This window comes from Protopterus annectens, chromosome 5.part0 (assembly GCF_019279795.1).
Source record: "Protopterus annectens isolate FY-2018-M chromosome 5.part0, PAN1.0, whole genome shotgun sequence".
Lineage (NCBI taxonomy): Eukaryota > Metazoa > Chordata > Ceratodontiformes > Protopteridae > Protopterus > Protopterus annectens.
In genome coordinates this window covers 1889420342-1889433473 of record NC_056735.1, presented here as the reverse complement: position 1 = coordinate 1889433473, position 13132 = coordinate 1889420342, and the positions used below count along the sequence as shown (strand labels likewise).

At 40.5% G+C, this 13132-nt stretch overlaps 1 protein-coding gene across 1 annotated transcript in view; it reads right to left on the bottom strand.

Annotated features, from left to right (window-relative positions):
* LACC1 (laccase domain containing 1) overlaps window positions 1-13132 on the bottom strand; it is a 249385-nt gene that overhangs the window by 12682 nt on the left and 223571 nt on the right. The window contains exon 6 of the mRNA XM_044071708.1: window positions 10056-10251. Coding sequence (XP_043927643.1) covers window positions 10077-10251 — 175 coding nt within the window. The 3' untranslated portion in view covers window positions 10056-10076. The remainder of the gene's footprint in view (window positions 1-10055; window positions 10252-13132) is intronic.

Sequence of the window (13132 nt, the reverse complement as noted above, 5' to 3'; positions counted from 1 at the left end):
AAATTAAAATCAGTGTCCTTTTGAATACACCAGTCTCGAAACCATTTATTAAAAAGCATTGCTTTTGTGAATTAGTAATCTGATAAGGCTAGTCAGGGCAAAATTTTGAAAGGCAAACACTGATTTTGTCTTTTAAACAAACCTCCGAAATACTCTCAACCATCCTACATATGTGAAAGAGAGGGGTCATTCACAGATCATTTACACACTGCATGTATAATTAAAGTACAGTTGTGTGCAGTTACCATAAATGTAGATGTTCGAGTGTATTCACTCTTGCAGTCATTACATTTGGGCAATCTGCTGGCAGGTTGCCCTCAGTCAGCGTGATCAACAAAGTCCTGGGTCCTGTGTCGGCTGCTGTCCCCTCCTCCATGACGTCAGGTTGTCAGGGGCACAAAACATGCAACCGATGCCATTTTCATCAGTTTTTCTTGCTTCAGATGTCAGGTGCCCCCCAAATGGGGAGCGAAAAAAAAAATATATATATATATGTGTTTGTGTGTGTGTGTGTGTGTGTGTGTGTGTGTGTGTGTGTGTGTGTGTGTGTGTGCATGTAATTTAGAACACAAAAAATATACCTCCAAATAAAAGCAAATACACCAAAAAGGCTTTTGGGCATAGTAAAAGAAAGAATAGGTATATTAAGAGAAAAATAGGGGGCTGGTGAGTGAGTAACCAGGACTGCAACAGTGAATACACTTGAACATCTACATTTATGATAAGTGTACACAATTGCATTATGTTCTTCGTGTTTCACAGCTGAAGTAATTACATTTGGGTAGAATCCCAAAGCTATGGCTGGGAGGATGGAATTATACAGCATTAGGAGCAGCTATAAGGCCCTGCAAGCAGTGGCAAAGCCTGCTCTGGATTTAGAGAACAGAGGTAAATGGTAATGTTTGGTGAACATATGAACTGAGCTCCAGGTAGCAGCTTCTAGAATGTCTCTGGTAGGAACCCCTCTGAGAAAGGCTGCAGAAGTAGATGCAGCCCTGGTGGAATGGGATCTGATCCCCTTGGGGACAGGTTTACCATGGTGCATGTAGCAGAAACGAATACAATGGCTTATCCATTTTGAAATAATCTACTTTGAAATAGCCTTTCCCTCTGCCCCTGCAGCAAATGCCACCAGTAATTGCTCAGATTTTCTTAGAGATTTTGTCCTGTTTAAGTAGAATCTTAGTTGTCTCTGTACATCCAATGAATGCAGAATCCACTCACCCTTTTTCTGTGGATTTGGGAAAAAGGTTGGCAGATGAATGGTCTGATTAAGAGCCACACTAGATACCACTTTAGGCATAAAGGATGGATTGGTCCTGAGAGCCACCTTGTCCGGGTAAAAGATAATAAAAGGCTCCACTGCCATGAGAGCCTGTAGTTCTGAAATCCTTCTAGAAGTGACTCCTAAAAGAAAAGCTGTCTTCCAAGAGAGAAATTTTATGTCTGCAGTAGCAGCTGGTTCAAAAGGAGGTAGGGTGAGTTTTTCCAACACAAAATTGAGGTCCCATGCAGGAGTTGGTGCTCTCCTGGGAGGTCTCATATTTTTGGCCCCTCTGAGGTACTGCTTTAGCAGGGGATGAGAAGAGAGGAGGCTCTGTGTTGTAATGCGCTGAAATGGCAGCGGCAAGGATTTTTATGGAAGAAAAAGATAGGCCCTTGTGAAGCATTTCAGTTAAACATTGCAGAATCTGAGAAATATTGGGCATTGCTGTGTATTCCTTGTGCTTGGTTCCAGGCACAGAATCCTTTCCATTTATCAGCATAAGATTTTCTAGTACTAGGCCAAGCCTCCAAAATGACATCCCTCACAGGTTTGCTGAGAGATGTAACTGGTGAAATTAGTTGATTAGCCATGCTGCAAGATTCAGAGTTTGGAGCAGAGTGTGCAGAATTTGATAGTTCTGCTGAGACAGTAGATAAGATGTCTGAGGCAGGTACCATGGAGGAAGGTGTGACATATTGCATAGGAGCAGGTACCACTGTTGGCGAGGCCAGTCTGGGGCAATCAGAATCATTTTTGTTTTTTCCTGTCTGACTTTTAGTAAGACCTTGGAGAGCAGAGGCAGAGGGGGAAAGGCGTAGACTGATAGGCTTTTCCAGCTGAAGGATAGAGCATCCACTTTTCAAGCTTTTTTGTGATGAATTCTTGTGCAGAATTTGTCCAACTAATAGTTTTGGGATGAGGCAAAAAGATCTATGTCTGGACTCCCCCATTTGCGTGTCAACATGCTGAAGATTTGTGGATCCAGTTTCCATTCGTTTGAGTCCGTAAGAGTTCTGCTTAGTTCGTCTGCCAGAGTATTTTGCTTTCCTGGCAGGAATTGAGTTTGTAAATGTATTTGGTAAGTCAAGGCCATGTTCTACAAAGCCATGGCTAGTCTGCAAAGGGGGTAGGAATGGGTACCCCCCTGCTTATGTACCACATAACTGTGGTGTTGTCCAGCTTTATCAGTAGTTGTCCTGGATGAAGATAGCCCTTGAAGGCTGTCAGAGCATTCTGTACAGCTAGCATCTCTTTCTGGTTGATATGTAGGTGCATTTGATTTGGGCTCCATTCACCCTGAATGCATCTTCCTGCCAGATGCGCCTCCAAAGCATAATCGAATGAGCCAGTAATCAGGGTTTGGGTGGCAGGGGGTGGAATGAATGACAGTCCCTTGTTTTGGTGACATGCATCTGCCCACCATAGGAACTCTTGCTGCAGTCAAGTAATGACAGGAATTATTGTTTCCAGGCTGTGACACTGTTGACTCCATAAGTTTTTTAGGTACCATTGAAGTTTCCTCATATGCAGTCTTGCATATGGAATTAGTAGAATGCAGGAAGCCATGAAGCCAAAGGCCTGCAGAATTTGTCTTGCAGATAGCTAGGTTTTTGTGGCCACTTATTTGAAGTAAGTCATTAATTGAATTTGTTTTTCTGGCATGAGGTAAGTCATCTGGGCAGTTGTATTCAAGCTTGCACCCAGGAATGTAATTATTTGAGAGGGTACCAGTTGTGATTTCTTTTCGTTTATGGTGTACCCTAGACAAGTTAGAAGCCTTTTTACAAATGCCAGATACTGTAGAAGTGTGTCCTTGTTTTCTGCCTGAATTAGACAATCGTCCAGGTAAGGATAAATTTGAATGTTTCTTTGTCTGCAAAATACAATTACTGGTGCCAGGCACTTTGTGAAGACCCTGGGTGCAGTAGATAAGCCAAAGGGCAGTGCAGACAACTGGTAATGCAAATAGCCTGCTTTGAAGCGGAGGTATCTTCTGCAAGATTCCCTGATTGGGATATGCAGAAGTCTCTTAAGTCTAGAGTTACCAACCAGGCATCCTTGCCTAGCATAGGCAGTAACTGTTGTAGAGTCAGCATCTTGAATTTTGGAATGTCCAGAAATGTATTTAGGTTTTATAAGTCCAGAATTGGATGCCATGATTTGTCTTTTCTGGGTACCAGGAAAAGTCTTGAATAAAAACCTTGTCCCTTTTCCTTTTCTGGTACTGGTTGAATAGCCCCCATATTCATGAGGGACAACTTGTTTCTGGGCCTCTGCCCACTGATTTGAAGGCAGATCTGGCCATCCGTTTGGGATTGGCAATGTGTGGAAATGAAATCTGTATCCCTGGGATACTACATTTAAAACCCACTTGTCCTGGGTAATTAGATGCCAATTTCGTGCATGAAGTGCCAGTTTTCCCCCCAAAGGGGCTGCCAAAAGATAAGTGCTTGGTGATGGCAGAGGAAAGTCATTGAGACTGTTTACCATAGGGAGGTGCCTTGTTACTTCCAAATTTGGAGGTGGAGGCACCCCATTGTTTTGTTCTGTAAGTTCCTTGTGACCGAAACCTGGAGCCTTTGGAGTGTCTGGGTTTGACCTGATCTGGTGGGTACTGGAAAGGACCAATTCTTAGTAGGCCAGTGCCTACTGAACCTGGGCGGCTGCACATGTAGGAAATCTTTTACAGTTTGCATAGATTTAGCTTTATCTTCCATCTTTTTCAAAACTTCTTCTGCCTTATTACCAAATAGACTGTTGTAAAGGAGCATCCAACAATTTTGCTTTAACATGATCAGGCAGATTTTGCTAATTGAGCCAAGCATGCCTTCTTATCACAGATCCAGTTACAGCGGCCCTGCAACAGGCCTCCAAGGAATCAAAACCACATTGCAAAGTATGCTTTCCAACTTGTTCAGCTGAATGCAATAAATCCTGCAACTCTATTTTCCACAAAGTCAGAAATCAACATCATTTTCTGTTTAAGTAAGCCCATGACGTGCTGCTGATATTTAAGCAAATGAAATTGACAGTTTAAAGCCCTGATTGCCAAGGTTGCAGACGTGTAAACCTTCTTACCCCATCTATCCAGTGCCCTGGAGTCTCTATCAGAAGGGGTAGGATTTTTAGCAGTAGAAGCCTTAATTCCCTTGGAACCCTGAGAAATGGTTTCAGGGTCAGCAGTAGGGTTTTTAAAAAGGAATTTGTGGGAGTCAGGAACCCTGTAATATCTGCCTGGCTTACTAGGAGCCGGAGGCAGGGAATCAGGAGCCATGCTGGATTCTGTAAAAACATAATCAATGTCTAGAACAGGAGGTATAGCCAAAGGCCTATGCTGAGGAAGAAGGAAATCCCTAAGCCTCTTTTTAGATTCTGAGAAATCCTGACTCTCCCAGTGAAAGTGTTCCCTTAAGGTATGCAAAGTTTCTCCAAAAGAAAAATACTCAGGAGGAGAAGCAGAAGGGATGGAATCTTCTGCATCAGAGTCCTCATAAGGTAGAATACATAATTCCTGATCAGAAGAGGAATCAGAAGAAATAGAAACCTGATCTGATGATTCATAGTCAGTGCCTTGCCTAGGCCTCTTAGCAGGAGGGGGATGGGAACCCCTGATCAAGGTAATTAAATCCTCAGCCATTTTGATCATTTGTTTTCTAGGCATAGGGGCCTGTGCACGTGGCCCAAGCATTGGTTTTTTAGACACAAAAGTTGATTTTGGCCTAGGTTTTGAAGATGGCATCAGCTTAATATACAAATCTTTAGGCCTGAAAACACCCTCAGAAGCCAGTGCCTGCTCAGCGGCTCCGGACCCATCTAAGGTAGAGACATCTGCAGGTTCACTACTTAAAGTGTCTCGCGGCAGAGGCCTGCGAATCAAAAGTAGTGGGTATCGGGGGCTGCGAAAGCGCCTCACTGAGTACCGGTGAACTGGCGACTGGCTTAGAAGCTTCATCGTCGGTTTTGGACCTCAATGGTCTGTGTCTGTCTTTTTCTTTGTGTTTTTTGGGTAATCCGGTAGTCGGATTGCTAACCGACGACATTTCTGGATAGTTAAATCTTGAGCCAAAATATTAAGATGCAAAGATATACCAACGCTTAATAGTGCGTTGATTAAATTTAGCACAAAACCGACAGCAAGGCACGTTGTGGTCAGGGCCTAGGCAAGGAATACAATACAAATGAAAATCCTTATGAGGTATTTGCTTCCCACAAGTAATACAATTATAAACTTTTACTGACATCAGTAAGGAGCAAGAAAAGGTTTTCCCAACAGGGTACTTAGCTTTAGGTTGAAGACTTTGGTTCTGAAACTTGAAAACAAAAATTTCAGGAGTCGGCCGACCGGCACTTGCGAACTGTTTCTGCTTCGGGTACCGCGTGGCAAGAAAGACTGATGAAAATGGTGTCAGCTGCATGTTTTGTGCCTCTGACGACCTGACGTCATGGAGGCGGGGACAGCTGCTGACGCAGGACCCAAGACTTTGTTGATCAGGCCGACTGAGGGCAACCTGCCAGCAGATTGCCCAAATGTAATATCTGCAACAGTGAAACACGAAGAACATCTGAGCTATAAGTAGATCTTTTCTCTGTCGATTAGACAAGGCCTGAGTAAATGTCTTGGAGTTTACATCTCCCTAAACTAGAAACTGGCATGTTCTCCCCATCATACAATGTGAACAAGTCGTCTAATACTTTTCCTAATAAATGAGTCACCTACACCCAACAAACCAGCAGGATGGTTCACCTTATCCCCCCATGTTTACCATATCAATTCCAAAGTTACCTCCTGCTGTTCCTTTCCTATTACATTTACTAAAGACTGACTCCGACTGGCTGGTGTCATCACTATCACATATCATCTGCCTTTTCCTGAAAATGTAACTCAGTCTGCATTAAAGATTTTTTGACAAGGTTATTCTGTTTAGTAAACTCTGCCTGTGTCCACTGTAAGTGGTTTTCTGAACAGAAATACATAACTTCTCAATGTATCAGTGTTACAAATGGAATTATACTTCCCCATAAAGGGACGAATATCCATTTCAGAATTCTCAGTAGTCACAAGAACCTATGTATTAGCCTTACTTTGTTTGGAGCTCTGTACCTTAAATCCAACTAATCAATTATTACAAATTCACAATCAATCATTTGTGATGAAATCTCTTCCCTTAAACCCTTCAGTGCCAAAGCTAAGTCAGTCAACTCAACAAAATTAACACCCCTTGGTGTCTGAGTCTACTGTATTCTGTGGGAATGAGCTAAACATGAGACAATGAATGCAATGGAAAAGTGCCTTTTCATCAATCCATAACTGCAACCACAAATTAGTTAACCTGTCCATTTAAAAACAAACTTACAGGCAACTAAAAAAAGAAAATCCAGAAGCTCTTCTACATTCCTGCACCTGTTGCACTTCAGTGATGCAAGATGCTTCTTTGTGTCTTTGCGTTACATGTGAAGCTTGGCTGCTCGCCATAGCTCTCAACTTCCATCTCCAAAATGAGGAACACTAGCCCTCATAATGTTGAACAAATGGGCAAAATGTGGAACACATACTAATGGTTTACCAACAATTTCAACTAGGAAGGCCATAGGATGGTTAAAATATGCTGGCTTTGCTTATAAAGAAGATCTTTTAATGAATTAATATGATTCATTAATATTTACCATGGATTTCACTTAAAAAAATTCCTAACACTGAATGTGTGACAGTCTTTCAATGTGGAACTTTGAGGAACATGAACTTTTTAAGACCGCAAATGAGGTACGTTCCTCGTAATGAGGTACACTTGAGAGGTATGCTGCTCGCTGGTGCACTTGCTTAATAGCAGGTCTAATCTCTGTCTTGCAGAAGTAGTAGCAGGAAAAGAAACTGTCATGAAAAACAAAACACAATGAAACTCTCAGCTGTGGTTTCTTGCTGGTGCACCTACAAATCTAGACTGACTGGAGAAATAGCTTCCTAACTCAACGAATTCCCAGCTAACGGACTACGTCATTATCATAGGTCAAGTAAAGTACTACTTTATTTACATTTAAGGTTAGTCTTGACTACTTGAGTTTTCTCAGATACATGTTTAGAAAACTTTTAAAGGTTACAGAATGACGTTAGACTCCTTGAAGCTATCAATAAGATCAACGAAGCACCCATCCAAGGAGTAACATTTACAAGCAGCTACTTTTTTTTTTCAGTTCAGAATGAATTTCAGAAAGCACTGGTGGTGCTGCGGTAGCATTGTCGCCTCACAGTAAGACGCTATCCGGTTTGATTCTCAGTTAGAGTGTCTTCTGCATGGAGAAATGCGTGAATGGGCGTACCTTCGTTGAAGGTTATACGTCAGGGCTGGTAACTTGGCACGTAAAAATCAACTACCAATCATCAGAGGACCGGAGTTCTGCTGTGGCGACCCCTAACCGGGAAAAGCCGAAAGACGCAACAACTGCTTTAATTTTTCCAGTATTTATTTGCAGACATTGCTAACAGAACCATTTTCACATCCAAAAAATTGCCTTGGTGGGTTTGGAGTATATGGGTACCTGATAAATGAAGAGAAATGAAAACATAGACATATAAGCGGAGATGTTGATCTGTGTTTAAATTGTAAGAATACAATAATGTGTTGTTTTCTATGTCTGGAGCTTTTCTCCCTGTGCCTCCACTGAAAATGGACATGTATCCAGTCAAACTATCCCAGTAAACAAATGTAAAATGAATAAATAAATACATGTTTGACATATGTAAAAGCAACTAATGAAAAATCTGCAAGGCACTAATCTATGCACTCTGCTGGGAACTCCCCCTAAACACAGGGCTGTACAATTTCCATTGCATATGTGCGTAGTAATACATTCACTGACATACAAGTGTAAAAACGCTTTGGTACATAAAGCCAGTGAAACAGTAGTACCTTTCCTAACTAACAAACTGCTCATAGGACCTTCTCATTTCTAACACAGTGGTCAGTCCTGCAGACACCTGCTGTCTTCACTGCAAACAATGCACCAAAGAGCATAAATTATGACAAGACTTCCCACAACCAAAAATATAAAATCAGTACTAAGAAAAGTGAGACATCTCAGCACAGACACAAACCATGTAAGATACAAGATAAACAAAGACATAGCTAACCATCGATCAGTGGAAACGTTGGCTCTAGATGATCACATCGATGCGACACCCCACACATGTGCAAAAATGGGAAAAGGGGGTGGACATACTTAAAACAATTAAGAACCAAAAGCACCTACCAATTTGAACAAAAGTAGAAATGAACTGGGCACCACAGCACTACATACACTTGTGTGTACAATGTGTTCCTGTGTGCAATTCATGAATAAATGGGGGTCTATGTTATGCTGCAATTACTGAGCATAATCCAGGTTTATGAATCTCTATTCTGAAAGGTGGAAGACCAAACATAGTATGCAGAGGGCTTCTATGTCTCTACACACTAGGTTTATGAATCATAGGGTTTGGCAGGGACTTGCCATCAGAATGCCATTCTAATCCTGAGTTAGAGCGAGATAATACAGCCTTTTAATTACACTATGCAGCCATCTGTTACAGTTTGAATGAATCTAGGACTGTTGAATTAAATATGATTTATGAATATAATGCAGGACAAAAAAATGTTGTAAGCTTTTTTTCTTGGTGCAAAGTTCCCTCCCTAGTATAGAGGGCAGTGTCATTACAGTCATAGACTTAATATAAAGAACTCCTGGATCACTGCATCTGGAATGTAAGGGGACGTCTCCTGTTTTGAACCTCAGGGGAAAATCTACATTTTGTTTAACTTACTAAATGCTGCAATTCACAACACTGATATTTCGTTAGTACCTATTTTGTAAGACTAAAATTCCTGCTGACAAATTAAGGGCAACCAGGAAAATAAATAGTTAACCTATCCAAAACTACAATTACTGCAATTACCCAGGGTTTCAAAATTCCAAGTCAAGTCATAATGCAAACTGTCCATATTTTGCTTTAAAGTAACAATGCTTATTTTTGTTTATGCAATCCAGTCTGCAAACAACAAAACATTTTATTTAGAAAATACTTTGGCTTGTTAAAAATAGTTTAGTCTGGTGTTTACGTATGTGTCTGTGTGTCACTCTGTGTCAATGTGTGTGTTTGTCACTACTGAGGTGAAAATATCTATATAAACTATTATAACTTTGTGACTGTTTTCAAGGAAAAATTATGATCTACAAATTTTAGACCCTGAAAAAAGAGGAAAGGGAATTGTTAGTGTGTGTGTGCATGTATATTCATTGCTATCCATCTCAAACATTTACTTGCAACTTACGTGCATTTCCTTGTATTAGGAAAGGCTCAGAATCTCTGACGCCTGTTATAGGGAAGGGTATTTTTTTGAACAAGAAACATCTTTATTAAACTATCACTTACTGCACAGGCAATCATACATTTATATAAATGAAAAGAAACCATACTGACACACTCCTAGTTGCAAACATTATACATCATAATCTACCCAATCTTTCTCACTCAGACATTACATAGCTCATTCCTCCCTTGTATGTATTGTTCCCACAATTACCATTTTTTTTCTATGTAGTTTGCTCCTACCCTTTTCTAAAGGTCTCAATTTCAGTTGTTTTATCTCCGTTATAATATTCACTACTTCCAGTACAGATGGAATAGATATTGATTTCCATTTTCTAGTAATTGCTTGGGAAGGTTTTTTTTTTAATGCCATTTTCAGGCTGAATGTACTTCAACACTTCAGCATATCAAAAATAATGAATAAAACAAATGAAGAAAGGTTCTTACCTAAACATAGCAGCTAATATCCTAGTCCCTTAGTGATATAAAGCCTATTTGGGTTCCAAAGTTAAGCCCATCACGAACGTGGGAGAAAAACAACTCTGGATAACAAGATGTGCAGAGTGTCAAATTTTGTGTTTGGTCACTTATAGTGTCATCCTGTATATTTTCAGGTAGTACTCCTCCACGTTCCAAAAGAATCCTTTAAAAGAAAAAAAGGAAAACAAAGTGAGTGCCTTTCTTTCTATATGTGAATCTCTTGTATATCAAATGGCCATTAATTAGTATTGCCACACTAATTCTACACAAGTTTTAACACTGCCCCTTCTCAAAGGAGATGTACAACACATTCAGTACACTGCTCTCATAACTTCCTCTCCAGCATGGAGTCGCCAAGCTGTCTATACTTGTCCGAAGTTCCACCAAGTAGACAAAGGAAAGTGTTGGCAATAACCCAAAGATACTATATGTGTTGCACTGCCAGCCTTTCATACAGCCAAAGCTGTTTTACTATTTTCATACCCTTCTACCTCTTGGACACAATGCTGAACAGGCGAGTGTGGTGTGTATGCAAAATGCAGTGCACTCTCCTTCCTGCAACACTTACCATGCCATGTGTGGTGTCCAAAAGTAAGTTGTGGTACTAAGCAAATGTTCTTCTGACAAAAGAGTTCCCTAACAAACAGAATTGCATCTTAATCTTTTACACTAGTGTAAAAAAAAAAAGATGAAAGTTTCTGTTAATATGAAAACTCAATAAAAGATAACTTAACATATTACATTAACCTGTTGAGGAACTCGTCTGCAATGAATAATCCCTTGATATTTTGTCATCACTGATCTCAGAATAACTGTTTTTTTTTTTTTCTTTTTACTCCTCACTTGAGGGCATTCATGCCTCCTGCTGGTACATGACATGGTTTCCTATGCCATGCTGACAAAACACGTACAGGCCCTGTACCACTCATTTTGACTACCATTCACTGAGAGAGCAAAATCTGTAACACAAATGACAAAACAACATACTGACATTGATTGATATGAGCCCATACCTGCACAACTTACATGAAATTCCAGGTGCAGACTGTAGATGGAGGGGGCCTATTCAAACGGATAATTCAGGAGAGTAATAAGAACTCACTGCAGAGGGCTTCCCCACAGACCAGCTGATAAGGTCAGTACGCAAGTGTTACCTGGAGCCCTCTGCAGTGGGTTAACTCTTGGGAAGAAGGCTAAGACGTAAATTTTAACCATTCAGCAAGTTGCACCTGGGTGAGTCAAAAGACATAGGCTCATAAGGCCAAATCATGTGACACTGAAATGTAAAAAAAAAAACAAAACTTGAATACTGAACTCAGAGTTCAAGCAATAATGGTTTCTGTAGGTGACAAATCCCAGATGGTAAAAAAATGCATTCTTGAGACAGCCATACCCACTGATGGAGAAGCCTTTGACACAATCATGTTCTGCTGAAAAAACACAATGCAAATGGCTATATATTTGGGCATTGCAGCATACAGATGTTCATCAGGAGGCTTACGCAAGCTACAGAGATCCTGTGCTTCTAGCTCACTTTCACATGGTAGCTCTAGCAGATGAATCCTTTGCCAAACGTGACCAATATCAGACAACTGAAGCAGTTTTCAGGAAACAAAAAAAAAAAAAAAAAAACTTTTACTTAACAAAAATATTACTTTTCATGCTGGAGCTTCCAGCCTCTGTGAGGTCTTTACCTGGTCTGCTTTTAGAAAAAAGCCTATTTAAACATGCCTACCCCATAAACTAACTAACTCCTTTTTTCAAGTTATAAAATATATGTTTTGTTTAAATAATCTCTGCGGTACCATGCATTATTTACAATGATCATTTTAAGTTTAGCTCTCCATTATTAATGATATTTTTTTAAATCAAAATTAGATCTTTATTCACATTCAATACACATTTCAATAAATGCAGCTTTCTGGTCTTACAGTCATAATTAACTCTCAAACTGTCTATGTACCACTCCGGTTTCTTCAGTGGTCTTTCAAATATGGAATATTTAGTAGGGCTGTTCTTTTTCGATATCTGATCTTCCTTACGGGTACAATTTAAATTTACAACACGATTCAAGGAGCCACTTCATCAGATTTTTGGCTATCATAGTTCTCATAGTTTACATTTTCTTACAATAGTATGGCTTGTGACATTTCTGACTGCTATTTTCCTTAAACTTGTATCTAGTCAGCTTATGCAAATGCCTTCAACCCCTCCTGCACAGCTTTCCACCCTCATCAAAAAGTTACAGCGGTGTCTGCATCCTCAAAGGCAATACACAATTGTGTGCACAGCCTCACTGTCAGCCACCTATACTGAGCCAGACGATATAGCAAAAACCTACTGGCAGACAAATTCAGCTCTAACTTTACCCCTCTCTCCCCTCAACCTCCCCTCAGGAAATATCAAATACAACTCCCCCTACTATCACTAGGGAACAGGTCTTCAGTGCTCTCTCTATGGCCAAGAAAGTACAGTTGTGTACACTTACCATAAATGTAAACATTCAAGTGTATTCACTGTTGCAGTAATCACATTGGGGTTATCTGCTTGCAGTAGCCCTCAGTTGGTCTGATTATCAAAGTCTTGGGTCCTGCATCGGTTGCTGTCTCATCTTCCATGACGTCAGGTAGTCAGGGGTATAAAGAATGCAGCCGATGCCATTACATCAGTTTCTCTTGCCCCAGATATCAGGTGCCCCCCTTAATGGGAAGCAATTAAATATAACTATATATACAAGGTTATACCTCCAACACAAAAGCAAATACTCCAAAAAGCTTTTAAGTATAGTAAAGGAGAATAGAGGTATAGCCAAAGGAAGTCAGGGGGCTGGAGGGGGGGTAACTAGGACTGCAACAATGAATACACTCGAACGTCTACATTTATGGTAAGTATACACAACTGTACTATGTCCTTCGTGTTTCACTGTTGCAGTCATCACATTTGGGTAGATTCCCAAAGCTAAGGACGGGAGGAGGAATTTAGATAGCTTTAGGACCAGCTATAAGGCCCTGCAAGACTGCAGTGGCAAAGCCAGCTCTGGATTT